Source organism: Xiphophorus couchianus, chromosome 5 (assembly GCF_001444195.1).
Source record: "Xiphophorus couchianus chromosome 5, X_couchianus-1.0, whole genome shotgun sequence".
Classification (NCBI taxonomy): Eukaryota; Metazoa; Chordata; class Actinopteri; order Cyprinodontiformes; family Poeciliidae; genus Xiphophorus; species Xiphophorus couchianus.
Window position 1 is genome coordinate 4,982,372 of NC_040232.1, and position 27,231 is coordinate 5,009,602.

Genomic DNA, 27,231 nt, shown 5'->3' on the forward strand with positions numbered 1-27,231 from the left:
CCACCTGCATGTCTGCAGTTAAATCATCGCTGCACAAAGCTGTTTCCATTATCTTGTCTCAATGTTTTTGCAATTTGCAATCAGTTTCAGTCTTTTGTGTGGATGTTTTCTCAGCACAGAAAAACCTCTCACTTGTTGGTGATAGCTTGATGATTAACACTGCAAAAACACAAAATCTTACCAAGTATTTTTTGCTAGTGCAAATATCTTAGTGCTCTTGAAATAAGACAAAACAAACTTACAAGTAACTTCTCAGCATGACGTAGCAGCATTCTTTAATTGGTTGCAAAAAAGAGAGAAAAAATACTAATTCACTGGCAGATTATTTAACTTATACGACATTTTTCCCCATGTAAACTATCAATTTTCGATCTCTTACTCATCTGATGATATCAGCTTCAGAATGCTTAGTTTTCATCATTTGCTTGATGATCTGAAGCATTTAAATGAGGGGTATTATGTAAATTTGACTCTTTTTGAGCTTTGTATCATGTCATAATGTTACTGCCTCATCCAAAACATACCTGGAGTGTTGCTTTGATTCTGAGATGCATGTTTGAGAAATCCTTTAATCTCCCCTGGCAGCCATTCACTTGTGCCTAAACACTTCTTCACATTGCAAAAACAGAAGTATTTCTTGTTTAGTTTCTAGTACAAATATCTTAGTACACTTGAAATAACACAAAACTAACTTACAGCTTTTCAGCAAGATATAGGAACTTGTTTTAAGTCGATAATTTCTTAATACTGATTATAAAAAAGTACAGATTCCAATGGAAAATTACTTATTAGTTTTGTCTTATTTCAAAGGTACTAAGACATTTGCACTAGAAACCAAACAGGAACTACGTGGTGAGAATTTTGTTTTTGCATTGTAATCAATAGGATTCATGCACAGAGAATGCAAAATACAAATACATGTATATGCCATTAAAGCTGCGATTTAAAAAATGTCCTCCTATGGTTTCCATTGTGGTCGAGGATGGGCACAATTTGGAGCCGTTTGTCCTTTTCTCTGACTATGATTCATGCTACACCAGCTGCAGTGCAGATTCCCACAGTGACAAACATCTGAGTGTGGTGTGGTGATCGTTTTTGTTGTTGCTGTCCCAGTACACTCCTATTCTAGTAATAATCAGCCAACCTTACGCAGAGGTAGATGTTTTGCAGGTTCAAAACAGATGGAGAACTATGATGGTAAATCCATTGTACTTGTTGAGGGAGCGTCTTCAGTGTTTGCAGCAAGATGCTGAATATATAAGTCTGTTGTGGAGAGTTTAATCTCTGCTTTTGTCATCTGTTGGAAGAATCCAAGCTTACACAAAAAAAAACTCAAGCTGAAAAAAAGACTTCTGCAGAGCTGCTGAGACACTGAACACCACAGGAGACTCCAAAATATTCAGCTGAAGCTACACAGAAATAGTCTGAAGACAATAAGGTGGATGTCCTGGAGTGGCCTAGTCAAAGCCCAGGCGTCATTTTCCTGACAGATAGAAAAGCTTAGCAGGAAGAATGGAGGAAAACTGCAGCATTCAGATGTGCATCTACTAAATACTGACTTGAAGGGGGAGAATAATCATGCGATCACTCATTCTATGTTAAATATTTTAATTCGGTTGTAGAAATCAGATTTCAATTTGACATTAAAGGTTTGTTTTGTAAATCATGAAACAAAAAAACTAAAAAAAGATGCATTTTGTTGATCTTGACCCAAAAGGGTAAAACACCCAAGAGAGTGAATGCTTTTTATAGACAGTAAAAATGAGGTCAGAAGGATTTAAAATATGGAATTAAAAAAATTCTCCAACAGAAGGAAAAAAAATATTGCATCCATTTTATCATTTTAGGTTTATATCTGGTTACATGCAATCGGTTCACCACACTTACTGTATAGCTCAAGAGGAGTGTTTACCATCAATTACAGACAAAATGTTACAAAACCATATTAAGGTGGACACGGATTCCTCAGCCAGACATATTCAGATGCCATAAGTTAAAGTAGCATTCAGTTACTGAGGCCTACCTGATGGAAAGCCTGGGAGGCCAAGCAGGAACAGATGGGTTGAGGACAACGGGACACTGGGAAGAAGGGAGCAAAGGAGGAGAGAGAGAGGGACCACCATCACTGCTGCCCACACCAAACATTTACCACCAGCCGCCCACCTCCATCCCACCAAACCATTTTCAGCACAGTGACTCTTATCTGTAATTAATCTGCAATTTGCACATACATGCACTGCGCCTAAAGTCTTTGAAATCTTTTTCATCCTGATCAAATCTTTTACAGACAAGTGACCACGAAACAGAAACATGCATATCACCTCCTTATTTTCCTTTGAAGGATTCTTTATTGCATGAGAAAGACAAGAACAAAGACTTTGAAACAGAGATGAACTTTATGAATGTAAAATATTATTAAAGTGAAATAAAAGGTTTTAGATGCGCACAAGATGACCAGATATCCCTCATTCTGTTGAAGGCATTTCAATATTCGTGCCTTGTCGTACAAACAAAGACGATGTCCAACATATTTCCTGGCTCAATGTTTCACCACTGCAGAACAGATGCATGTCTTAGATTTGGCTCATGTCTGCTGTTGGCAAGGAATGCAGGGAAGAATCTCCTCATATGACAATCAGTCTGCAGATATTGTTCAAGCACAGATAAGCTTGCTCCGATTTACGCCCAGCAGAAAATGTAAAAACGCCAGTACAGACTTAAAGTAAATCAGATTTTCAGCTCTGGGGAACTATTTTAGGTCAACAAGTTTGTAAAATTTAATTCAGACAAAAGATATTTGTTAAAGTTGAAGTCTATTTCATATGGAATTTTTATGATGGGAAATGCAGTGCCTTGAAAAAGTATTCACATCCCAAAGTACAATATATTTTATGGCAATCTTATGATTTAAAGTGCCTGATTGAGGTGCGTAAGGAAAAAAAAATATATATAAGTTTCCAAATCTGGAGTGCATTTGCACACATTCCTTATCGTTATTACTGACGTTCGGTTTTAACTTTCTGATCCACATGCAGAATCAAAGTCCAAGTTAAAGAATTGGTTTTATTTTCAAAAGAATAAGCAACAATTGACAGATTTTCTTGATCTTTACGGGGAGTGGCAAGTGTCACACGATCGGTGGCGCCTGAAACGAGAGTGAGGTTACTGGTGGCCTGGTAATCATGCAATCTTCTTTTCAAACTTATTTTATGTGATTGCATGATCACATGAAATAATGAGGCCTGAAATGAGTTGATCTGAGATGCAATATGAGACAGCTTACTTTAGAATGGTTGTGGGTGAAGCGTGGGGGAAAGGTGTGCAGGGTCCTGTGAGGAGAATGGTTGATAGCGATTCCTGAGAAGTGCGAGGAAGGTGGTGACACAGAAAGCCAGAGGTCTGATGGAGTGGAGTGGAGAAGGGGAACGGTGGAGCAGGCAGGCAGGTGACTTGCAGGTAGGATCCACAGGAGGAGAAAAGAGTTGAACTGATCCTTCTTGGAAAATCCAGTGACAAACCTAGAGGCAGCAAACACAAGGACTATGAAACTTCTGGAAAATGCTCAAGAGACAGATCAAAAGCTTGTGACACCTGAATGCAAGAGGAGGCCAGAGAGATTACCAGTAAACGTTAATCATCCAGCATTGAGTGAAGGCTCTGCTGCTCCTTTATCCCCAGCACTCTGATGAGGCTGATGAGCTCCACCTGTGTAGGCTGCCCAGGTTCTCCACCAAGATCTTTGCTGGAAAAGATGCATCACTCGCACTCACATACACACCCCCCACACATGCACACACGGGAACCCTGACAATTACTTTTTAGAGTCACTTTTATCTGCAGTTACAATGTCAAATCTTTTTTAATGCGTTTCGATCAGCTTTATATATCTAAGGCAATTGAACGGATTAATTGTGATGAGCTGATTATTGAAATTAACTAATTTAGTTATCGATTAACCACTAACTGTAGTTAATGATTAATCGATCATAAAAAAGAACATTTACTGAAAGAATGACATACTCGGAGCAGTAACTAGGCCAAAACTGTACAAAAAATATAAAAATCTTGCATTTAAGATAAAATAAACACCTTTGCTTGTACATATGTTCTACCCAGAGCTCTTTAAGTGGCAGCTTTAGTTTGTTCAAATTCTTCAAAAGCACCTATTGCTATACAATTATTAATCAGTTAATACAACAAATACTCATCATATTAGCCCCACAATGTATTGATGTTAAGTCAAGTGGAAAGGATTGAGCTTTTCACATGTTGATGTCGGAAATATTGTGATAGCTACAGATGCATCCTTTGCTACAAATGATCAGGCGTTTACTTACGGAATGCTCTGTTATTGCATTTTAGGCAATAAAATGTTCATTTTCTAAGAACGTAATTAAATTATTTCTTTGTGTGTTATAATGTATTTCTAATATTGTACAAAAAAGGCTAAAACAGTCATTGATTACATTTTCCTATCCATTCACAGTAAAGCTCTTTCTTGTGTTGATCTATCACATAAAATGCTACTAAAGTATGTATAAAAATACTTTATTGTTGCAACTTTAAATTCAATTTAACTATAAAAGTAATTCATGTATCCTAAAGGAAAAATAAATGTTGTCATTGCTCATATCCAAGCATTTTCAAAGAGAAATTGTGGATGGCAATGCTGTGAGCAGGAGTCTGTCTTCCAACAAATCTAAAGAAACCTCTGACTGCAGACTGTTGCTGTATGACTGTCATGACATTCTAATGCCTCGATGTCCGGGCAGCAGAGACGATATTCTACATTTCCATTCAATTATGAAGCACATTTTGAGCAATTTTTAAAATATTTTTTGGAGATTTGGACTTTGAAATTTGTGGTGAGCATAAAAAAGTGAGCATAAAAACCTTTTTGGTGAAATTTAGGATGTGTTTTCCAAATTTTCCTATTTCCATCTACCTTTCTAATATGATACATCAAAATGCACATAAAAATATATATATTAAAGGCAACATGCTAGTGACATGTCCTGGTTGACACCATCAGTTGTTGGTAAACACTGCTAATCCATCTGATTTGCTTTTGCTACTCCTCTTTTAATGCCAGCCTGGCCATATTGTTAGAAAGCCGGGTGGAGAGATGTTGGAGTTGGGGATGCCATTCTTGACTGTTATGATCAATAGGAGAGATGGTTTTCTCTCTTCTCTGCATCCATGAAGCCTCCCTTTCAACTCCCCTGGGATTTGGAGTCGTAGTTCAGGTGTAGTTTGAGCTTCGGAGATGTTAATCTGCTGCTCCTAGTGAAAAAGTAAAAACAAAACCTCTTCCAGCAGCACAACGTCCAAAACCAGAGGGAATAATTGAGTCTCAAATAATAATAATAATAATAATAAATAAATATAAAAGAGCTGCTCCAAGTCTCTGTCACCATAAGCAGTGCAGTTCTAGAAATGTAAGTAAAGCGGTTCAAGTTGAATAAATAATTTTTAGATTAAAAATCCTCACATATGAACACAGTTTTTTGTTCCATGTCCAGCTGAAAATGAAACAGGAATGTTCTAAGAAGTTGCTGCATTGCTGCGTCAAATCCAGGCAATCCAATTTCCTGCATGGCGTAATTAAAGACACCACGGCGGCATTAACCAGGCAACACATTAGTGTCACTGTGTTCTGCAACTTTGTATGTGTCTCGTGCCACCACATTAGGGAGCCCTGGGTGGCTTTTCTTACTTATGCCATGTGTATACTTCAGCCAAACAAGGCCTAAGGACACTCCAGGGTGGTACAGAGCGAAGGAGGGGTGAGGAAGCTAAAAGCGAGGTTGTGTGGTCTGATGGCTGAAGCCCGTGATTTAGAGGCTGTTGATGCTGGGCAGACAGCCTAGCCTCAGTCACTGACTCAGGCTGGATGACGCTACATAAGTCACTACACTTAAAATGTCCTCATGTGTTTGGATCTGTTCAAGTGGAAATCAGAGGCACTCACACGACTGGAAATCGCTACTGAGTCTGATTTTCTTGTTCCTTTTTTTCCCCCTCCACCCTGAAGCCTTCACAAACAGATGGCAGAGGCTCATTAAGCTGTTGTCAGGACTATTAATGGCATTGTGAACACTTGCAGAGGTCTGTATGCCGTATGGCATACGACTGCCAAACAAAGCCGGGCCATTAAAGTAGGTGTGAGAGGAACACAATGCTGCTTGCTGTGTGCTGTCAGAAGAGGGAAGCACACACATGGTTAGCATCGGGCTGATTTTTATGATTTCATGTTTGTGCTAAACTTTATAAGACATAAAGACTGTGATAGGCTGACACTGAGTGTGTAATGTTTGTCTCATTAAATTTCCAGCACGTTTCTTGTGTCCAAATTCCACACTTTTCCAGACATAAATCTGGCCCGTTCCGAGCATATAAATATAAGAGTTTCATACTAATTCACAGCAGATATTTCTCTGGTGAGTCTAAAGATTTAAATTCAGTTTTTACCTTGAAAAGCTAAACAAAGGAAGGAAGGATGCAACAAAGCAAGGGAGAAACAGAGGAATGAAAAAGGGAAGAAAGGAGGGATGGAATGAACTAACGCACTAATAAATGAACAAAGGAAGACAAGAAGGAAAAACTAAAGGAAAATGGAAAAAGGGAAGGAAGGAAGGATGGAAGGAAGGAAGCCAGGAATGAAAGAATGACATAAGAAAGGAATGAAGGAAGGAAAGAACAGGGGAACTAACTAACAAAAGAAGGAAGGAAGGAAAATAGGCAGGAAGAAAGAAAGGAAGGAAAGAATGAAGGTAGGAAGGAAGGACACCAGACTCTGTGAAATGCCTCCATACTTCCTGATGATTGGACAGATGTATGCAGGTGCCACTATTCTATACAAAATGTAATTATAATTTAGTAATGTGTAAGTAATATTAAATGAAAATTATATCTACATAAATGTATTTAATAGATATACTTATATTTTCAAAAGTATATAATTATTTATCTTAAATACAGCATGCCTAGTAGCAGTTTATTTTATCTCGAAGATGAAACACATCGGTGACATCAGAGTATTTTCTATTAAACAACCCTCCCCAGAAACATCTGGTTGGCGCTGTGAAGTCCACTATTCTTTTCAAACCTGTTCTTTTCAGAAGCGTCGATGTTTCTGATTAAACCGAATCCCAGTGATCTGTCCAGTGAGTGCTAAAGGCACCGCCTGACGTGCTTTAAGGTTCTCCACACTCTTGGAGCTTCACGTTTTCATGCTCGATTTCATATTCTTTGAGCTGAGATGAATCACTCTGGGAAGGGAAGGGACTCACAGATCTACGATTTTTACAAGAGCCTGACAGGGGCTATAATGAGCTTTTTTGTCAGCTGTTTAGTCAGAAAAAGAGGACGGTGAAACAGAAAAGAAAGAATATTTCTCACCAGGATTTAAGCACATTGCAGATCAACCAATCTGTTATATTTTCAATAAACTATGACATTTATATAAATACATTAGATATTACATGTATGCATATGTCACTATTTACTACATTTTGGTCCTTTTTTGTGGATATAAACAGAGGTGGGTACAGTACCAATAAAATGTGCACAAGTAAGAGTAGCTCTACTTTAACTTACTTTTACTCAAGTAAAAGCAAAAATTAGAAGTGCAAGAAATTGCTTTTGAATCGAAGAAATTGAATTGTCTTTTACTCTTACTTTTAAGAGTAAAATAGTCTTACAAGTAAGACTATTTCTAAGACAGTGTCTTAGAAAGTAATACAGTGACCCCTCGTTTTTCGCGGCGGTTATGTTCCAAAAAGAACCCGCGATAGGCGAAATCCGCGAAGTAGTAACCTTTTTTTTTTTTTTACAATTATTATACAATGAAATACTCCATAATACATTGAAACCAAAGAACAAAACCTTTTTACAGGCCCAAACATTTGTTTAACAAATAAAAAGTACTGTAGGCCTATAATTTTTTATTTTTTTATTTTTTACAAATAACTACTGTACTGTAAAATAATAATTTTAATACGAACTGAAGGCGGATTCCAGTGCCCGAATTGCGGAGATCAGCGCCGCCCCACCGCGACCTGAGTCATTAGATTAGAAAGGGAGAAAATAAAAAAATGATTATGAAAAAAACAAAAACAAAGTACAGTAGGACAAATGGTGACTCACGTGTATTTCACTGCTCTTCTGACTGAGCCGCTGCAGCGTCTTTTTTTCTTCTAAAGCCCGCGGTGCAGGTGTGTTTTTTCGAGAAAAGAACATAGTTATCGGTAGTTGTTGTCGCTCTTTTTTCTAGTGGGCAAAAAGATTCTTATAAACCGACATGCCACCATCGATTATGTTAAATTTGACAAGCTGTTTCACGTACGTGTACATATTAAACCGCAACGTTGTTGACACAGGTAGAGAAGAAGCGGAGAGACTGTTTAGCCAATCAGAATGCAGAACACAACGCACGATGCAAATCCGTGAAGCAGCGAGACCGTGAAAGGTGAACCGCGATATAGCGACGGTTCACTGTACTGTCTGTCCAAGTCAGTACTTATCTATGTAAAGACAAGTACAGAGTAACGGATCGATCAACACATCAGTCACTTAAAATGTAAAAATTACATAATCAGAAAGACCAAAATATAAAGATATGTGACCAGTTTGGTATTTAAAAGTCAGAATGAAAATAATTAATATTATTTTTAAAAAAACCATTTTCCAGATCTTTTTTTTTTTTTTTTTTTTTTTAATATTAAACTTATGAAACTGTTTTGTCTGTCTGGTGATTTTTTTTGTGGTTAAAACAAGTTTGCTCTTCATTTACTGAAGATACTCAAATCATTGAATAATTTAGCTATTTGACTTCAATTAGTTGATTATTGACGATTATCAGTGTTATGATAAGTGTTTTTATTAACTAACTGCACTAGAAAGCAATGTTGCAGCATAGAAATAACATAATTCCCTTATTATCTTTTACTGCAAACAACTGTTTATTAGGATTAGTGAGTCTGTAACTGCAATCTGCATGTAACCTAAATAGAAATAATATTTTTCCTTTAATATTTAACATTCAGCCATATTCACATTTCAGGTTTGAGGTTTATATCTTTACATCAGTGTATATTCTTGAGTTCCTGTAAGAATTATTTCAACTGCCTGAGTAGATAATAGTGAAACTGTTCTTATGGGAGAATTAAACAGACTGTATTTGAAAAAAGCAAATGTTTTGACTGCAAACATTCCATATTCCTTTATTTAATCAGGTAAACCCCATTGAGATCTAGATCTCATTTTCAAGAGGGACCTGAGCAAAAAATTTGCAATACATAGCAACCTGGTTACAAAATAAAAATGGTATTATGGTACAATTACAATGGTATAAAATCCTTTGCTCAAATTGAAATGTAAACTCTTAATATTTGGCCTTTTAATTCCTGTATATGCACTAGTATGAACTCTGTGAGGAAATTCAAGTAATTTATTGGACATAGAGAAACTGTAAACAAAAGTATTGATCTTATCCCGCTAGTATTGATAGTATCGATATTTAGCTTGATAAGTCCAGCCCTTGTGTTCGTTGATAAAGTCTATTGTTTCTGCCAGAAATTAAAGATGGAAATGTTGCATGGATTTCTGTTTATGTATGTTTAGAGAGCTACTCTTGGTCTGACAGCTCAGAAGCGCGGTCTGTCAAACTGTGCTTCTCTTCATCTATCTGTCCTTCGCAGATGCACTCCGCTCGGCTCCACAGCTGCATCCCACATGTTTTCACGCTGTGCAACAATGCAGTTCTTCTCTGTTCTCATAGCTCTCGTTTGTGGTGACACTGCTGTTGGTGGCTGATTGCTCTAAAGGGCAGAAGCAGTTTTGCTGCATTTGGTCCTGAAATGTCTCCATTTGGATAAGGTAGAGACTCTACGAATGTGTGTGTGAACGTGAGAGATCGGTCACAGCTTCATAGCACACAAAGTCATTTCCATAATAGCCCACAATCAAACCAACCACTCTTGGATTCCACCCGCTCCAGATTCCTGTAGATAAGCTAAGCCGGGAATCTGCTGAGTGCCACAGACCCCCAAGTAAGAACAGGTGCTGTTAAAGTTAATGATTTCAGGTTCTGTTCTGAAAAAAGCAGGGGCTGTTGTTTCTCCGGTAACTACCACACTTGGACGTCCCCTCCACCTCTTTTTTTTAGATTGCTATCGAGAGAGTTTTCTGAAAGGAATTGCTCCACATTTGTTGTTATCGTGAAACTGGACAGATTAAGATGCCTTTCAAAATGTGAGGCAAGACAACAAAGTAATCTGTGACCGGGTCTGGAACAAACTTCCAGAAAACTGCAAAACAGCCGCAACACTGAGATCCCTTAAAAAGGTTTGATTCATAATAACTGAAACACTGATTAATATATCTGACGTATATCTACTTAATGATTTTGGTGATGGCATTTGACATAATGTAAGGTTTGTTGCTTGTTTCATAAATGGTTACTGTTTTATATTTTGTGCTGAACGGCAATTTGGCAATGTCCAAGGCAAATGTCCAAATTTGGAAATAACAATGATAGAATAAATAGAAAAATAACAAAGTAACAGGCAGAAAAAAAGAAAGATTTCCAAGGAACTGTGTTTCAGTATTTTTACAGTCCTCTAGGAGTTTGTTCCAGAATTGAGGAGCATAAAAATGGTTTATTCTCCTTATTAGGGCGAGCAATGGTTGGATGGATGGATGGATGGATGGATGGATGGATGGATGGATGGATGGATGGATGTACAACTAGATGATGGATGGATGCTCTATTGTAAGGAACTCCATCTTGCCCTCTTGTCAACTATTAAAAAATCTCAATAGATTCAAATTTTCTTCTCTAATTTTGTGAACGGTTTAAAGTAAGATGTGACTTGCTGTCAGTTATGATGTTCTGATTTATTAGCCTTATAGTCTTCTAGGACAATATGCATAACTATCATTTCGTAATTATGTAATTCTGAACTATTTTATCAGGTAGTTCAGAACGATGTTGAACAAAATTCTGTCCTGAATCTCAGAAATGTACCTGCCACATATGGCTCAGAATCAGCCTTTTCTCACTGTCATGGAAAACCGTAGCTGTTATCCTTCAGTGTGCTTTTGGCAGACTGGAAAAACCATTTCTGCAATGTAATCAACGCTGTGACGTCAAAGGACACACGTGCGATCTAAACAAACAAACAAAACCCGATTTTGTTTGTTTGTTTTCTCATTTACATTACAAGTAACATGCGCCATATACCGCGGTATGTGGAGCATTGCAGGAGCAGCATTCATCTCCAAGCTCTCCATCTACGCGCTGCCAGGTAAAACGTTTCCACCTCGACGTGGGCGCGACCGTGCTTGCCACGCGCGCCCCCGCGCAGCCATACGTCACAGCGCTCGCTCCGCTTCTCGCGCGCTGGTTAAAAAGAAGGAGGAAACAGCACGAGAAAACATGTGAGCGCTCTGAGAGGACTTAGAGACAACTTTTATTTTCTCATGTTGTTTTGTGCCGTGCGTGCACAAGCTGGCGAGCCGTTCCCTGCAGGAATTTACCCTTTTAAAGGAACATCAGGCTCTTTTCTGTTGGGGATTTTGTGTGTGTGTGTGTGTTTGTGTTCTTGAGGATAAATTTTATTGGTCTCTTTTTTATTTGGTTTGTAAATGTCAAGTTAAACCGTTTATTCTGAGGAAGGAGTTTGTTAATTTATTTTTAAACAACTCTTCTCATTGAGATAATTAAATTAAGAACAGTTTCATCTAGGAATAATAGTATAAAATACCATTTTTTTTTAGCAGCTTCTGGTGTTTGGATAATACAACTAAATATACAAACTGTTCTGCAGGGGCACATTTGCATTTTTGAAAAAAAAAAAAAAAAAGAAGTTGTCCCCTTTTTTCCTCTTTATTTTTGTTTGTTTATGTTTTTGAAACCATGAAGCACTTGCAGTTCGTGCTCGTCCTGGCCATCGCGGTGAACGTGTGGGAATGTGGGGACGCAAAGTTCGGTGAGAGAGGAGAGTTGAGCCCCAGGAGGAGAAGATGCTACGACGGAAGCTTGCCCAAGCGACTGAAGAAAAGGGAGCGAAAAGTGCTGCTTGACGGCAGCAGCAGCGGAGAAGTTTGCCATAGGTTGTACCCCCGTGTGTCCTGTTGTCCCACCAGGAGAGCCGCCTATCAGATCCTGCACCGCGGGGATGCCCGGGTAGGTTGAAGAAGACGTTAGTATAATTTTACTGGAGAAATATACTCTAACGCCTACAATCACTGTCGTACCTGTTATTAATGTAGGGAATGTGACGGAAATGTTACTAAAATAGTTTGTCCTCGTCGCTAATAACAAAACTTGTGCATATTTTTAGCGCTTAGTCTCCGTTTTGAAAGCAAAAGAACAACCGTGGTGCTTATTGTGCGTTTTGAGCTCGCTGGTGTAACGTTTATGTGTGTCCAATTCGCTTCTGCGTTACCATGGCAATCAATCGCCCCGATTCACGTTACATCTCGCCTCACTGTGAGCTAACCGTCCAGACAGAGCGCTTGCTAGCTAAGCTGTCGAACCCGCTTGCTCGTGAAAAAAGGTAGGAGTTTTGTTTTGTGTGTGTTTTTTTTTAGTTTTATTTTTAGTCTTTTTATAACCTGGAGCTCATAGACTTGTCACTTATATCGCGCGTTCTCGGTTGTTTTTAGGTGTTTTAAGATAAGTATGGGTAGTTGACGTTCTTTTCATTTCGAACGTAAAAAAGAGAAAATCGTCGCTCCAGCCGCAGCCTTTGGCTCACGTCAGCTCTGACCGTTAAAACGCGAATTAAAAACCCTGCAGGAGAGTCTGAATCGCTCCTGGGACGAGCACAAAACGCAACTATATGCGCCAAACGGGCGACTCCTTTGGATTCTCATCGGGCCATTCTCATGTAAAAGTGCCCCTCGTATAATTCAGTGGCTGGGTGGTATCTCACTTTGTGTGATACAAAAAGCACATATTGCATCATTTAATTTGCTCAAGTCATGCAAATAAGAGGTGGTGGTTGGGAGGGTGGGGGTTAGAGGGGGTGGTGGAGGTGGGGACTGAATAGGACGAACTCGACTTCTCCTCCTCCCCTACTACACTGCCCACACACGGAGCCTTTTCTGATTATGGCAAAAGAATAACAACAACACCATTGTGCTTGTTGGTTTCACTAATAGGAGAAGCTGGAAAACATCACTCTCTTCTCTCCCCCTCCCAGTAATCAGCCTTGTCCGGGTGTTAATGCCTTTGAGAGGGTGTGTATTCTCCAGTATCTCCCCCTGCCAGCAAACTTACACCTATTCCCTCAGGGCAAGTGTTTTGTTTAAGCTTTGCAGCCTTTGCTCCCCCATCTCTTATGGTTATGGTTGACTGTGGACGAGCATTTTGAAAACCCAAAGACAAGTTTTCCTTTAAAAAAAAAAAATGTTTTTAGAGAAGCGGAAGTCATATTAAAGTAGGCACCCAGTATGAGAATCATTTGATTTGATAACCTTGAGAACAGCTATTACGCCAACAGGATAGCATTAAAACACATACATAGAAAAAAAAGCAAAAATACATACCTGTATCAATTTTTTTGAAATGTCTATGCTTCCACTATAACTTTACTTCTTTATTATTAAAATGATTTAATGTTATTTCTTGTCTGTTTGGGACATAAACTTAACCAAATAGTGTTATGTTGTTTTTCAAGAGCAAATTGAGAACAATATATTCTCAATTTTCCAAGTAGGCAGGCTATCTGTTTGGGTAGAGGTCACTCGTAGCTAGTTTCCATTAAGCGGAAACTAAAGGTGTCGCTCCTTTAGTTTCCACTTAATGCCTCTCCATATTTTGCGCAACAGAAAATATTTCAAAACAGCTGAATTTTTGTTAGTTTATAAGTGAGAGAAAAGTCCACCATCCTTCTTTTAGCCTGGTGACCGACTCACCCTTTTGTGACACTTCCTTAGCATATAATTTAAAGCACTTAAAACCTTTGGAACAGTATGCTGTAAAATTTTACGTGATTTTGAGAACATAACCTTTTAAAACATTGGAACTGGTGGCCCACCCAGGCCTATATTTGTGCTCTGTTAGTTTTTTTTTCTGCTTTTCGGAATAAAAGCAGAAAGTTCCAGCTTTATGCGTAAGCCAGGCTGAAAGTGTGTTGCAGATTGGCTCTGGGTTGTGGGCTTGTTGAGTACCGGCCGTAGACTAAAAACCAAACATGCAATTTTCATGGTAGTGAGCGTGAAAGCAATTTTCTTTTACAAAAAACAGAAGCCTCCTTTTGCTTATATTGGTGAGCAGGAAGCAGGTGAAGGAAGCAGGTGCATCTTCACATTTGTGACTATTGCAACTCCCCACCCTCTGAGCATGGCTTTCTTCTACCAAGTACCCAAAAAGATGCCACATTGAGCAAATTGTCAATATTTAAATAAGTGTTTTGGGGATGACTCTATCTCAGCCAAGTCTGTCAGTGCTACACAGAAACTATTTCCTTTGTTGCTTTAAACTCTTAAAGAAAGATCTAGAAAGTTCTGCTGACAGTGACTAGACTCGAAATTTGCAAAACAGACTTCAGTTAGATGAGGAATAGTTTGGTGTTTTCATATGCAAGATTAGTCACAGCAATTCTTATCATAGTTTGAAGTGAGACATCATCTAAAACTGAAAGATGTTGAAAGTTGTTCTGGATGTCTTTTAAAAGGACCAATTCTTTCAAAAGTATACAAATAATAAGTACATCAAAATTTGTTTGATGGATATTTTCATCCTTATTATGACTTAATATTACTATATTTTGATTGAAATTACTCTGTTAAGTTCTGATTGGCACAGGAGCATAGTGACAGTCTTGTTATGGCTGTTCTCCTACACAAACCTTGCAACTGTGTTGGCATCTTTTTAAAATATATTGTAATGGACTCTGACAACCTGCGTGTTTAGGTTTTGGCCATTTTCAGCCCGCCTGTTATTTTCTTCCTCATTTTGAGAATTATGCCCCCGGAGATTCAGCAAAAACACAACAAACAAAGGGCCCACTTGTTCTGGTTTGGATGATGGCAACATTGGAGTCCATCCCAGCAACATATGGACATGGGGCATGGCTGAGAGCACACAAATGCTTCTCTCTGTGGACCTTGTGCCAGGCCATGGCACACAGAATCAATAGGCACTTTAGAGCAAGGGAGCAGGCATGCCCACAACACTGGAAGGCATAAGAGCCGAGAGTGCTGTGACAGAGGAACATATCAGCTCATTTTCAGAATAAAGGAAAATTGCCTTTTGATCAATTATAGCAGAAATGTGATCCAGGTTGGAGTTTGTGAAATAGAATAATAACATTTTGTGCTGTTCTGTTTTTGACCGTCACACTGTCTACTCCAAAAATACCTTTTTTTCCCCTTTATGGCGGCGTATTTCTGTACTGGAACATCAGGTTTGTGTCAAGGGTTCCACCACCTGTTGCACAAACATAACTCCACGCAACTTAAAAGCAGAAAGTCTTTTGCAGAGTTGTGGACTTATTTTGCAACCCGAGTGTAAGGTGTCCATATGTTAGGCCCGGGTCCCCTGCTTTAATTGACTTCGACAGACTGCTAATTTGTTGATGCCAGAGTGGGAATGATGTGCCTGCCTATCTTGAAATTGGTGTTTACACATGGACCTCACACAGAGCAAAACACCACCAGCATGCTTGGCTGCCCCAACAGCACAGCTTTTGACCTAAAACAGATTACATTGTGTTTTATTATAGCTTATTTGTTATGTAAATAATCCTGCTAATTTCTTTTGGATTAACTCCTTTTGTAGTTCTGCGCAATGACTGTAACTTAGACTCTTTATTTTGTTTTTTTGTTGTTGTTCTGAATACTGTAAGACGTGAAGATTGTAGTTATTTTTTAACTGTCTGCAAACCTCAGTGAGCAGGCAGGGGATGAGATTATTTGGTCTGAATAGAGAATATTATTAGATTTGAAATTAAATGTTAAAAATGTGTTTGTTTAAGCCTTAAAATTATACTTGCAGAACCTTGCAAAGACCTATTTAATTTTTTTTATTATTATTACATTTGTCAGATAGGAGCAGTTGCCTTCTATATTTTGCCTGACAATGAGGTCAGAGATCATATCCTTGACCAATAGCCACCAGGTGCAGGTTGTTAGGAATCCATAAGAATTAAAAATCCAACCTTTAATCCAGGTTTTTCAGTTTTGATGATTTTTTATTTACACAACTCACTGATTCTTAACTACATCACCGTACGAGTTAAAAGTTTATACGTTGATTCTCCACCCCTTTAACAAGGTGCTGGCTCTCTTTGTGTGTGGTCTCCAGATTTTCTCCACCAACAACACAGAATGTGGACATCTCCTGGAGGAGATCAAGTGTGCACGCTGCTCCCCCAATGCCCAGGTGTTGTTCCACTCCTTGGACATGGATCGGATGCCACACAGAGAGCCGGACCTGCCGCGGCTCTGCCAGGACTTCTGCCGGGAGTTCTATTACACCTGCAGGGGGCACATACCAGGTAATGAAACCCATAATAAAGGCAATGAATGCGGATTTAATTGGTGCTTGTGTAGTCACCTAGCGTTATCCGCACAAACACATTCCCATTTGTTGGGGCCCTGCATGTTGTGTTGAATAAAAATTCACAACATGTCTTGTTTGTAACCGAGACTCTGCTTGCACATGTGGACCCTGCAAAGCTCCGGGTTTATGCAGAAAGTGGTGCGTCAGTAGTCTGGTCAGAGAATATTTATTTATCCAGCTCTTACCTCATCTGACCTCACCTCCATTCATAGCTGAGCCTGTCCTAAAACGTGTTCACTGGTCTGCTTCTCGCTCTACTGATGAGGCGAGGATGAATCAATAAAAGTTTGATAAAAATTATTTACGAGAATTTGATTATGCAGACCAAGCATTCAATCAGTCTGATAGAGCTCATTTCATTGAGTGCACAGACATTCATGCTCCATATAATGGTAAATCTACTCTATTATTGTTACTGTGGAAAGATTTAGGTGAATAGTAATGCTGAGTTACTGTTATTGCAATGAACTTAAATTATTTATACTTGCAGATCCCTAAAACATTAATATTCACATGGAACATCAATACATATCAATAAAGGTCATTGAAAATAATTGTTGTGTACTATTTAGCAGTACAATTGCACAACTTAATGTTAATAGGTGTTATATATATATATATACAGTACAGACCAAAAGTTTGGACACAACTGTGTGTCCAAACGTTTGGTCTGTACTCAGTTCAGACCAAACGTACGTCTGTACTGTATATATACAGTATATATATGTATATATATAAAAACAACTTCATTTATAAAATGTTTTTACATTTTCCCTCAAAATATAGTTACTTCTCTTTAGGTCAGTCATCGTGAAACTTTTGTATACCAAGTATCACTTTTGTAAACGCTGAAATACTGTCATAGCAACTTTAGAGCTAGGTAAGGAACCACCAGCAGCATAGCAGCAGTATGACATAAAATGTAAGCTGTTTTAAAACCGGAACTCTTGTAAACCTTGGTACACCTTGATACCAAGAACTGGCCTTTGTTTCTCCTGGGGAAATGTTTTGAGAAAGCATGTGAACCCTATTTTGTGGTGTAGACAGCTCCTGAGTGCTTTGTTTCAGGTACAAACTGTCACTTAAAAAGCTACATCTCAGCTCCTGCATTGCTGTTTTCTCTGAAGTTTCAACCGCACAGGATTCTAAACATAGCTGAAGAGATGGAAATGGCATCAAAACTCTTTGATGCATTGCATGTGGTTTGTCACATAGGAATTGGTTTTGCGCTTGAAAGCACCTGCTCTTCAGAAGATTTTCTTTTGAAGAGATGCAGGATCATAGTTTGCTGTGATTTCAGAGAACATGCCAAATATGATCAAACACTGCGAGTCTCCTCAAACTGATTAGATCAGCAGGGACTTGAGAAGGCAGAACAGTTTCAAACACACATGTCGACAACATGGTAAGCTGTAAGTCAAACATATATTTCATCCAAATAGATATCTGGTTGCATCAAACATGGTGCTTGTATATAAAGTGGAACACCAAAGCTACAGCCGAGAGTGGTGACAGCAACTTCACAGAAAACAAGAAGGAGGTGGAAGAACACTTGTTCTAAGTTATAGATTTCTTGCTTGAATACCGACAGACATATGGGCTCCAAGAGTTGCATCAAAAAAGCTGAGGACAGAAATGCTCTCTTCCTTTTTCTTTTCTTTTCTTTTTTTGCTTCTATGCTCCTTCTTGCTTGCTCCGCTCAGCCCACCACAGATCAGCATATGTGGTGACGAATGACACATTTATTTTTCTACAAAGCTTGTGTGTATGTAAAACTGCTGAAGTGCATCAAGATGTCAAGTGCTTTGGGTGGGCCACCCAGGTTGGCTTGGAAGATAACCAGATGGAAGTATAACTTTAGAGCTGGGGAGCCAGGAATACGGACACTGTTTCTCTGTTTCTCTTTGTCCTACACCTTTTCTTAGCTCAAACTCTAATTTTTTTGTTTAAAATGTTGGTATTTTAAAATCTTTTTTTTAGATTTACCAACAGACAACAACAAGCAAAGTAGGAATTTCTTACAGTTGTGATGTTCAAACCAATGTGGCTTTGACTGGACCTTTTTAAACGCAACTATTTTAAGTCGAACTAGTAGCCTTTAAAGCATTCTTCACCTATCACCCTGCTTCCTTAAAACGTACTGCTGTCTCTTGATTAGGCAACGTACTCGGCCCCCTAAAGATGTGTCCTGCCTCGAGTCTTACGTCTGCCCCCACCTTTTCTATACTCCTCTCATATCTTCCTTCACTCATTCCCTCATCCTGCACCCAAGGTCCCCAACCACCACGGTTAAGATAACTGCAGAAACAAGTGTGTGGGTGGTATAACCAGAGCTCTGTGTGTGTTTGATCTTCATGTTATGTTTAGATGTTTGAGGGGATATCCTATCACCTCCAGTATTTGATGCGGTCAATCGTTGCGGTGTGTGGCAGGAGAAGGAGATGAAAGGAGGGACTGGGAGAGTACTGTTTGTGTTTTTATCGCTGGTGTATTTGCTCTCTTCTGTCCTCCACGGGATTAACAAGAGGAAACAAAATTGTCAAGATTGTTGTTAGGTCTCAAAGTGCCTCCGAGACCCACTGCACATTTTGTTTTCTTACGAGAATGGTGTTGTGACGGGGCTGGCTGGAGGTGTTGCGGAGCGATAACTACTGGTCACCTTCTGTCATCATTTTAGAACATCCCGTCTTTGTTTCACAAATTAGGTATTGAGCATATCTCACCATGGGAACATCTTGTTTACTCTGAATGACAAGCCATATTGAACAGGCTGATTGTTTGAATTCACATGCTGTTCTCCAGTGCTGCTCAGTAACGCAAAACAGCGAAAGCTTTATCAAAGTTAAACCAAGTTGCTGCATCTTCTTGTATTTGTTTATGTGGGATATTCAAAGAATATGCAAAATCAGTTGCAATAAGAGCACTTTTCTACTTCCTGCCATTATGATGCTTCCAACACACTGTGTCAGTCACGGTCATCTAAGTGTGTTTTCGCATCTGATAGTCGGATAGACTCAATTCAATTGGGAACCAAAACTCCTCTTTTGTGGTGGCAATTCTGATTTGTTAAGATTAGGAATTTGCTGATATTGATTCCCAAAGCTATTGTTAACTGCACACCTGCAGTTGGGACCTGGTGGCTGGATATGTCAGTCAGATATCTTTCACAGGAAGGCAAAAGAGGACAGTGGCAGATTTTCACATCTTTCGTGAGTTAGATAAAGTCGCTTTTGCCGATCACAATCTCCCAAAATTAAGGAAATCAAGTCCGATTTATCGGCATATCCTTAGTTCTATTATTTGTACAAAGATATATTCAACCCGACACATGCAGCTACAGTCATCAACGACAACGTTTGAATTTGCAGCTGAAGTATTAGGGTTGAATGAGTTGTTGATGATTTGGCTTGTAAAACATTCATTTCCAGTTAATGTGTGCAGACAACATTTACTGAAAGATTTTTGTTTCTTATAAGTTTCAGCTGAACTTTGCGCTTCTTCTCCCTGACAATTGGGGATATCCAAGTAATATGACTTTCCTTCACTGTCAGCGACTTTAAAGAGTGCAAATCACTTATTTATCAGGGAAATCCCTGATTAGTTAGATAAACAACATAATGTGCATGATCTAAAATCTGGTTTTGTAAAAGGAGTGAGCATGAAATTCAGCTGTAATAAAAAAAAAATGACTGCACTCGAGGATATTGCTGCTGAAAATCACAGCAGGTTACAAAATGAGTTTCCTCTGTGAGTTTAAGAAATATTTTGTTAGAAACTGTTTAGACAACAAGATTAGATTCATTTAAAAAAATACATTTTAGGCAACTGCACAAGGATATGATGTGAAGAATTTAAAATAATATGCACAGATGTCTCAGTTGGAATTGAGTGTTTCTGCTCTGCTCAAAGTTAAACTGCTATCCTTTTTTCAGTTTCTGTTCACTCGCTCTTTACAGCCTCTTCGAACCAGAATTGATTCAACTAGATTCCTTTCCACAAATCCTTTTTAGAAAACTTTCCTCCTTCTCTGTCCCTATGCAACTGTTGTTAGTTGTTGCATGTACTTGTAGCCACAAAGCAAGACATTCATAAACATAACTCAGTTGCCTGAAACTTGTGTAAAAAGCTGTTTTAATTGTTCAGCATCAGCAGTAAGTGTCGCCTTGTATGTGCTGTGTTCGCTAGAGCTGTTCCAAGCTGATGTGGATGAGTTCTGTCAGTACTATGGGAGGAGAGGTGCTGGCTTGTGTTTTCCCGATTATCAACGAAGGCAACTACTTGGGCAAGATTCCAACTACTTGGAAGATGAGAAAATAGAAGATATCAGCAGGTTTGTACTCTGACTTTCACCTTGTTCTATTTTATGTGGTGCTTGAGTTACTGTAAGTAAGATGACCGGTTTAGACGCTCAGGTTTCACTGGTACGAGTTCAATGTTCAACATGTTCAACTACGACTTAAGTAGGACTGAACACTAAATCAATAACAATATATACACATGTGGTCAATATCAGTTGAAATGTTTGCAAGAAATAAAAATCCAATTTTAATCCAACCAAGATTATTCTCAAAAATTTTCCAGAAAAAAATTAAAGTAAAAAATGTTTGACTTTGGGAAATTTTCTGAGTTTCAAAAGTAGTAAATTTTCAACTTGTTGAGCTCAGAAAATTTCCACAAAATTTTTTTTGAGATTGATCTAAAAAAAAAAAATGTTTCTAGAAAATTTTTGACTTTTTTATCTACAATAATTTTCTATTTTTTTCCCTAGAAAATCTTTTAGATTAATCTCAATATTTCTGAGTTTTGTGGTGGAAATGTACTTCTTTTTTCTGACCTTCTACACCAAAGGGTGTGAAACCTAGAAATATTTATTTTGTGGCCAGATCTGTAGAACTGATACTTTCCAGGAACCATTGAGTGATCATTATGATGGTAATAGCTACCACTTATTAGACACACATTATACAAAGAAATGCAGATGTAGTGGTCAAACTTTTGAGACTTTTGCAAAATTGCCAACAATTCAACTCACTTTTTTAATTCTTTCATTCTAGAATAAATACAATAAAAAGTGAAGCTGATCCTCTGTGTGCTGTTCCTGATTTTAAATACTGCCACCTAAAAATCCCCTCTGCTTCTTATGCCGCTATAATTGGATTACTGAGGGACACATCATTCCTTGACTTTTTGCCTTTTTCATGTGTCCCAGGAAACACAAACACAACTGCTACTGTCCTCAGGAGGTGTTGAGTGGCCTGAGGCAGCCAGTGGCTGTGGTGCACTGTGGCGATGGCTCTCAGCGGCTTTTTGTTGTGGAGAGAGAGGGAATTGTCAGGATACTCAACCATAACCTCGAAGTTATCAAGGAGCCCTTCTTGGATCTCCACAAGCTGGTGCAGAGCGGACTGAAGGTAGGAAAGTTCCTGCTTTCGTGAGATTTTTCTGCCATACTGCAGGGTCTTAGACATGTTTTCATAGATTGTGTAAAGGACTTGTAAGTTACAAAGGATTGTTATGGACTTCATACCAGAAAAATAAGGAGTTTATATTTATGATTGATTCAGTACTTTCAGTATATTGTGAAAGTATTGATGAACATTTTCACGTTTTGTCATATTATAAACATGCAAATGCGAACCAAAGCATCTGGTAAACTACAAGATCTGACCATTTGCTGTACCAAAATTCATGTAAAAACAGTGAAGCATGCAAGTTTGTTTAGAGGTATTGGTTGATAAAAGTCCAAGTGAACCTTCCTAGAGAGTCTTTTTGGCACTACATGTCCCATTTGAAATTGTTCAGTTTTTCTTTCTTAAGTTCTTTTTCTCATATCTAATCAAATCTATTCAATTCAGTTGATTTATATAGCAGCATTTCAAAACACGTCATTTCAAAGCACTTTACCAAAATAAAGTAATTTCAATTCAGCTCTAATGCAGATTATGGCCATAAAACAGTAAAGGTAAGACTTTATGATTTTGACTTCATGAAATAATAATTATTTTTCCTCTTCTTCAGCTGTTGGTTCAGTGAGTTTTGCACATAGAACAGTGATGCTTATGTCATTGGAAAGAGCAGAGTTTGGGCTTTTAATTTGAAAGGTTGCTTATGTTGGTAGGACTGTGTTGCACTGTTGTTGCTGGGTGTTTGTCCAGAATGCATCTGTATTTTCATTTAGCTGCCTAGAGTTGGAGTTGAATGTTATGGTGGTAGAAAATGTTGTTTCAGTCTTTTCCCATTACGTGCGTATTCAATATGATTATATCGGTTAACGTATAGCATGTGTTTAGATTAATTTCTGTTGGTGGAAGTGCTGTTGCCCCTGGTACCGGGGACGCACCGGCTACACGGGCTAAGAAACATTTTGCCTTCTCCTGATCTCATGTTGAGACAGGGATAGAAGTCAGGCCTCTCAATTTCCCCGACTTAGTTGTTACATATTTAAAAAATAAAATGAGGTTATTTTTAGGGCAGTTACTGAATAACATGTTAGTGGAAATTAAAATATCTCAAACTGGCCATAAATTGCATGTATAAATATTTTTTTTTTCAAAATATTTCCAGAAGAACATGTCCTTACAGAAATTTATTAAGCCATAACCCTGCAGAGTTGGAGAGAGGACCATGAGATGATAATGGGGTTTCAGAGGGCAAGTGAACAAGTGTCTCAGATATGTCATAAAATCCAGGCAGTGAAGTTGTAACTTATACTAACTAGCCATTATTGTCTCAGTTTTTTGCATCTGAAATAACATTTGAAAAGTTTGTTGTCTCATTTTGATACTAAACATATGTTCCAAAAACTATCTTTTCAAAATAATTTATTGTCAGTATCTCAGCTTCAAAGAAACTTCAGGCCTCAGGATTACATTCTTGAAACATATTTTCCGTCAATAATATTTGCGTAATCAGATTTTGAATTTGAAAAATGTCCAGAAATACTTCAGATTGCACAAGGAGATGGAATAGCAGGGATGTTTTCAGGGGCACACTCCCAGACAGGAAGTTTATCCAGCTTGCACGCCCCTTGCTCCTCCACTGACAAGACACTTTGTTTATAAGGAGTCAAACGTAGCACAGCATTTGAAAATGAAACTGCCCCCTGCGGGATGAACTTCCTGCTCTTCTCAGCTCTCTTATCATCATTCAATCCAAACTGGCTTTGGATAAAGTGACTTATTATGACAATTAGATGTGGCTCAATCCTGTGCCAACCCCAGGAGTCCTATTCTGTGATGTTGGCTGCCGGAAGAAGACCCCGACAACAAGTGATGGAGTGATCCAGGGAGGGTTGAGGTGTTTACTGGGAGCATCAACAGGATGGAGCTGCTTTTATACAGAGAGAGGAACGCAGGCACTCAGGGGACGGGGCAGATAGCAGGTTATCTTCAGCAGCATGCACATGCTTTGATTGTAATGTTCTGTGTTTCCTGCTGCTTGCCCCCCCCTCTACCATACTTCATGGATCCCCCAGTGCCAATTAAGACAAACTGCACAGAAACAATAGAATGCTGGGCTTATATAGGCTTCCACCTTCGCTGTGGGTGTTCTCTTAGGACGAAGGCCCAATAATTCCATCCTTTGCCCCGACGCTTCCTCCAGCGTTATCACATCTGAGAAATACTCTGACCAACAGAACCTATTCCAGATAATTACATGTTGAATATGATTCAAAAAGGGGGACCGGAGGGTGTGCTCCAATTATAGAGGGGTCACACTCTTAAGCCTCCCTGGCAAGGTCTATTCCGGGGTACTGGAGAGGAGGGTCCGTCGGATAGTCGAACCTCGGATTCAGGAAGAGCAGTGTGGTTTTCGTCCTGGTCGTGGAACACTGGACCAGCTCTACACCCTCGGCAGGGTCCTGGAGGGTGCATGGGAGTTCGCCCAACCAGTCTACATGTGTTTTGTGGACTTGGAGAAGGCGTTCGACCGTGTCCCTCGGGGAGCCCTGTGGGGGGTTCTCCGGGAGTATGGGGTACCGGGCCCTTTGATACGGGCTGTCAGGTCCCTGTATGACCGGTGTCAGAGTCTGGTCCGCATTGCCGGCAGTAAGTCGGGCTCGTTTCCGGTGAGAGTTGGACTCCGCCAGGGCTGCCCTTTGTCACCGATTCTGTTCATCACTTTCATGGACAGAATTTCTAGGCGCAGCCAAGGTGTTGAGGGGATCCGATTTGGTGGCCTTAGGATCTCGTCTCTGCTTTTTGCAGACGATGTGGTCCTTTTGGCTTCATCAGATCGTGATCTGCAGCTCTCGCTGGAGCGGTTCGCAGCCGAGTGTGAAGCGGCCGGGATGAGGATCAGTGCCTCCAAATCCGAGGCCATGGTCTTGAGCCGGAAAAGGGTAGAGTGCCTTCTCCGGGTCAGGGGGGGTGTCCTGCCCCAAGTGGAGGAGTTTAAGTATCTCGGGATCTTGTTCACGAATGGGGGAAGAAGGGAGCGGGAGGTCGACAGGCGGATTGGTGCAGCGTCTGCCGTTAAGCGGGCGTTGTACCGGTCCGTCGTGGTGAAGAGAGAGCTGAGCCAAAAAGCGAAGCTCTCGATTTACCGGTCGATCTACGTTCCCACCCTCATCTATGGTCATGAGCTTTGGGTCATGACCGAAAGAACGAGATCGCGGATTCAAGCGGCCGAAATGGGTTTCCTCCGTAGGGTGGCTGGGCTCTCCCTTAGAGATAGGGTGAGAAGCTCAGTCATCCGGGAGGGACTCAGAGTAGAGCCGCTGCTCCTTCACATCGAGAGGAGCCAGTTGAGGTGGCTCGGGCATCTGGTCAGGATGCCTCCTGGACGCCTCCCTGGTGAGGTGTTCCGGGCACGTCCCACCGGGAGGAGGCCCCGGGGAAGACCCAGGACACGCTGGAGGGACTATGTCTCTCGGCTGGCCTGGGAACGCCTCGGGATTCCCCCGGAAGAGCTAGAAGAAGTGGCCGGGGAGAGGGAAGTCTGGGCCTCCCTTCTGAAGCTGCTACCCCCGCGACCCGACCTCGGATAAGCGGAAGAAGATGGATGGATGGATGGAATATGACACATCAATGTCTGCATTTAGACAACCGGCATGAGGGCCTAATCACAGAGTTTAACCTAATAGCAGGGAAATCCCCAACACATGTCTTCTGGTGAATGCTACCCCCCTTTTAGATGCCTGCATGATATGTTCACTAAAAGTGGTAAAGATGACGACATTTACATCACACAGGCTTTGGGGTTAAGCAGATACCATAGTGAAGAGTGAGGTTTGAATTAAGCCATAGTCTGGAGGTTCAGACCTTTTGTAGTTTAGAAAAATAGACTTTTTAAATGCCTTATGCAGAAAACATGGAAGAGTGACCAGTGTAAATCCCTAAAGCTTTGACTGGAGAAATGTGGAATTTTGCAGTGAAAAGTGGATAGGAATGAACCACTTTGGCTACATACTGAGGAGGCAAATGCGATCCATATCCGACTTTTTTATGATATTCTGAATGCCCCAATTTGATATTTTTACCCCCCAAAAATCTGATTTGTGCCACTTCCATATGTGGTAGTAATTTGGATAATCTGATAGTTTTCAAAGCGTCTGGAGTCAAAACGGTCATCCCGCATTTTATCCAACTTTTACGTCATTGACGTGAGACATGGGTCATAATTCTGCACCAGAAGAAGCCAGATGTGAGAAATCTGGACATAAATGGCTAAAAATTATAATTCTGAAGTGACTGTGTCAGTGATGTGCAACACATGACATTCACCCTTCTGGTACCGACTACGCATCCAAACAGACTTCTCTACAGAATTTGCAGACAATGGTCCATATAAGGCTATCGCTATTAGTTGTGTTTTCCTTTTATTAGCTTCCTTTGTCTTGTTTACCTCTGTAAACAGTAAGCTGCTGTGTGACGTCTACATTCTCTTTGCGGACATAAACCATTCAAGTCTTTTTGGGTTAAATTTAATTTGAAGAATTTGACTAAAAATATGGTGTTTTGCTATTATTTCTGTCTTCCGTCAACATCAAGGCTTTCTATAAAGCAGCGCTCACCAGCGCAATTTGTTTTTAAAGGCAGAATAAGCAGTAGTACTTGCTGGCTGTTTGCAACTTCAACATTATTTTCTTGGCTCTTGCATCCTTACCTAATGAAAAAGACACACACTCAGTGAAAGATAGACGGATCAGCAACATTTGAGCTGAAGACGTAAGACAGTTCCAGATGCTGAACACAACAGTAAATCAGAGCTATAAAACTTTATTTACCAATTGCTTCAGAGTGGTTACATTCTACAGTACAAATAAACACAGGCACACCTCAGCACACCTCCACCAGGGAGGTGCAGCTGACCAGATGTTGTACATGAGAGCGACTGTCTGTCGGCTAGACCTTTTCCAGTCAAAATGAGCAGATTATGAGTGGGAAACCAAACAGATTTATTTTTGTTTATGCAAACGCTTTAATATATCTGTCAGGTTTTTATAATTTTTGTTTGTTTCTACACACAAACTGTAAATGTCACACATTCATATCCAGGACCTCTGGAAAGAAGACAAGACAGCGACTGCATTCCTAATAATCTATCAGTCATTACTGACATGTAGTTATTTGATTCTTTATTAAAGTTCCTGGTGTTTTAGTTCAGCTTATTTATACTGAATAACAGTATGCTAAATGGAATTGAAAGACTAC

The 27,231-nt window shown here is 39.6% G+C and overlaps 1 protein-coding gene and 1 long non-coding RNA gene across 3 annotated transcripts in view; one reads left to right on the forward strand and one right to left on the reverse strand.

Moving 5' to 3' along the window:
- Positions 1-462: 462 nt before the first annotated feature.
- On the reverse strand, positions 463-3,512 carry LOC114145349 (uncharacterized). Its single transcript, XR_003595665.1, has 3 exons — positions 3,284-3,512; positions 2,024-2,079; positions 463-609 (listed from the first exon to the last, which is right to left on the reverse strand). It is a non-coding gene; the product is annotated as an uncharacterized LOC114145349 (long non-coding RNA).
- A 7,911-nt stretch (positions 3,513-11,423) lies between these two features.
- hhip (hedgehog interacting protein) overlaps positions 11,424-27,231 on the forward strand; it is a 42,752-nt gene continuing 26,944 nt past the window's right edge. Inside the window, exons 1-4 of one of the 2 annotated variants that reach the window (XM_028018667.1) lie at positions 11,424-12,190; positions 16,319-16,511; positions 20,762-20,906; positions 21,786-21,987. In XM_028018667.1, the coding sequence (XP_027874468.1) occupies positions 11,921-12,190; positions 16,319-16,511; positions 20,762-20,906; positions 21,786-21,987 (810 nt within the window). In that variant the 5' untranslated portion in view covers positions 11,424-11,920. Of the gene's footprint in view, positions 12,191-12,466; positions 12,564-16,318; positions 16,512-20,761; positions 20,907-21,785; positions 21,988-27,231 lie in introns of those variants that run through there. The other variant, XM_028018668.1, reaches the window with a different exon arrangement.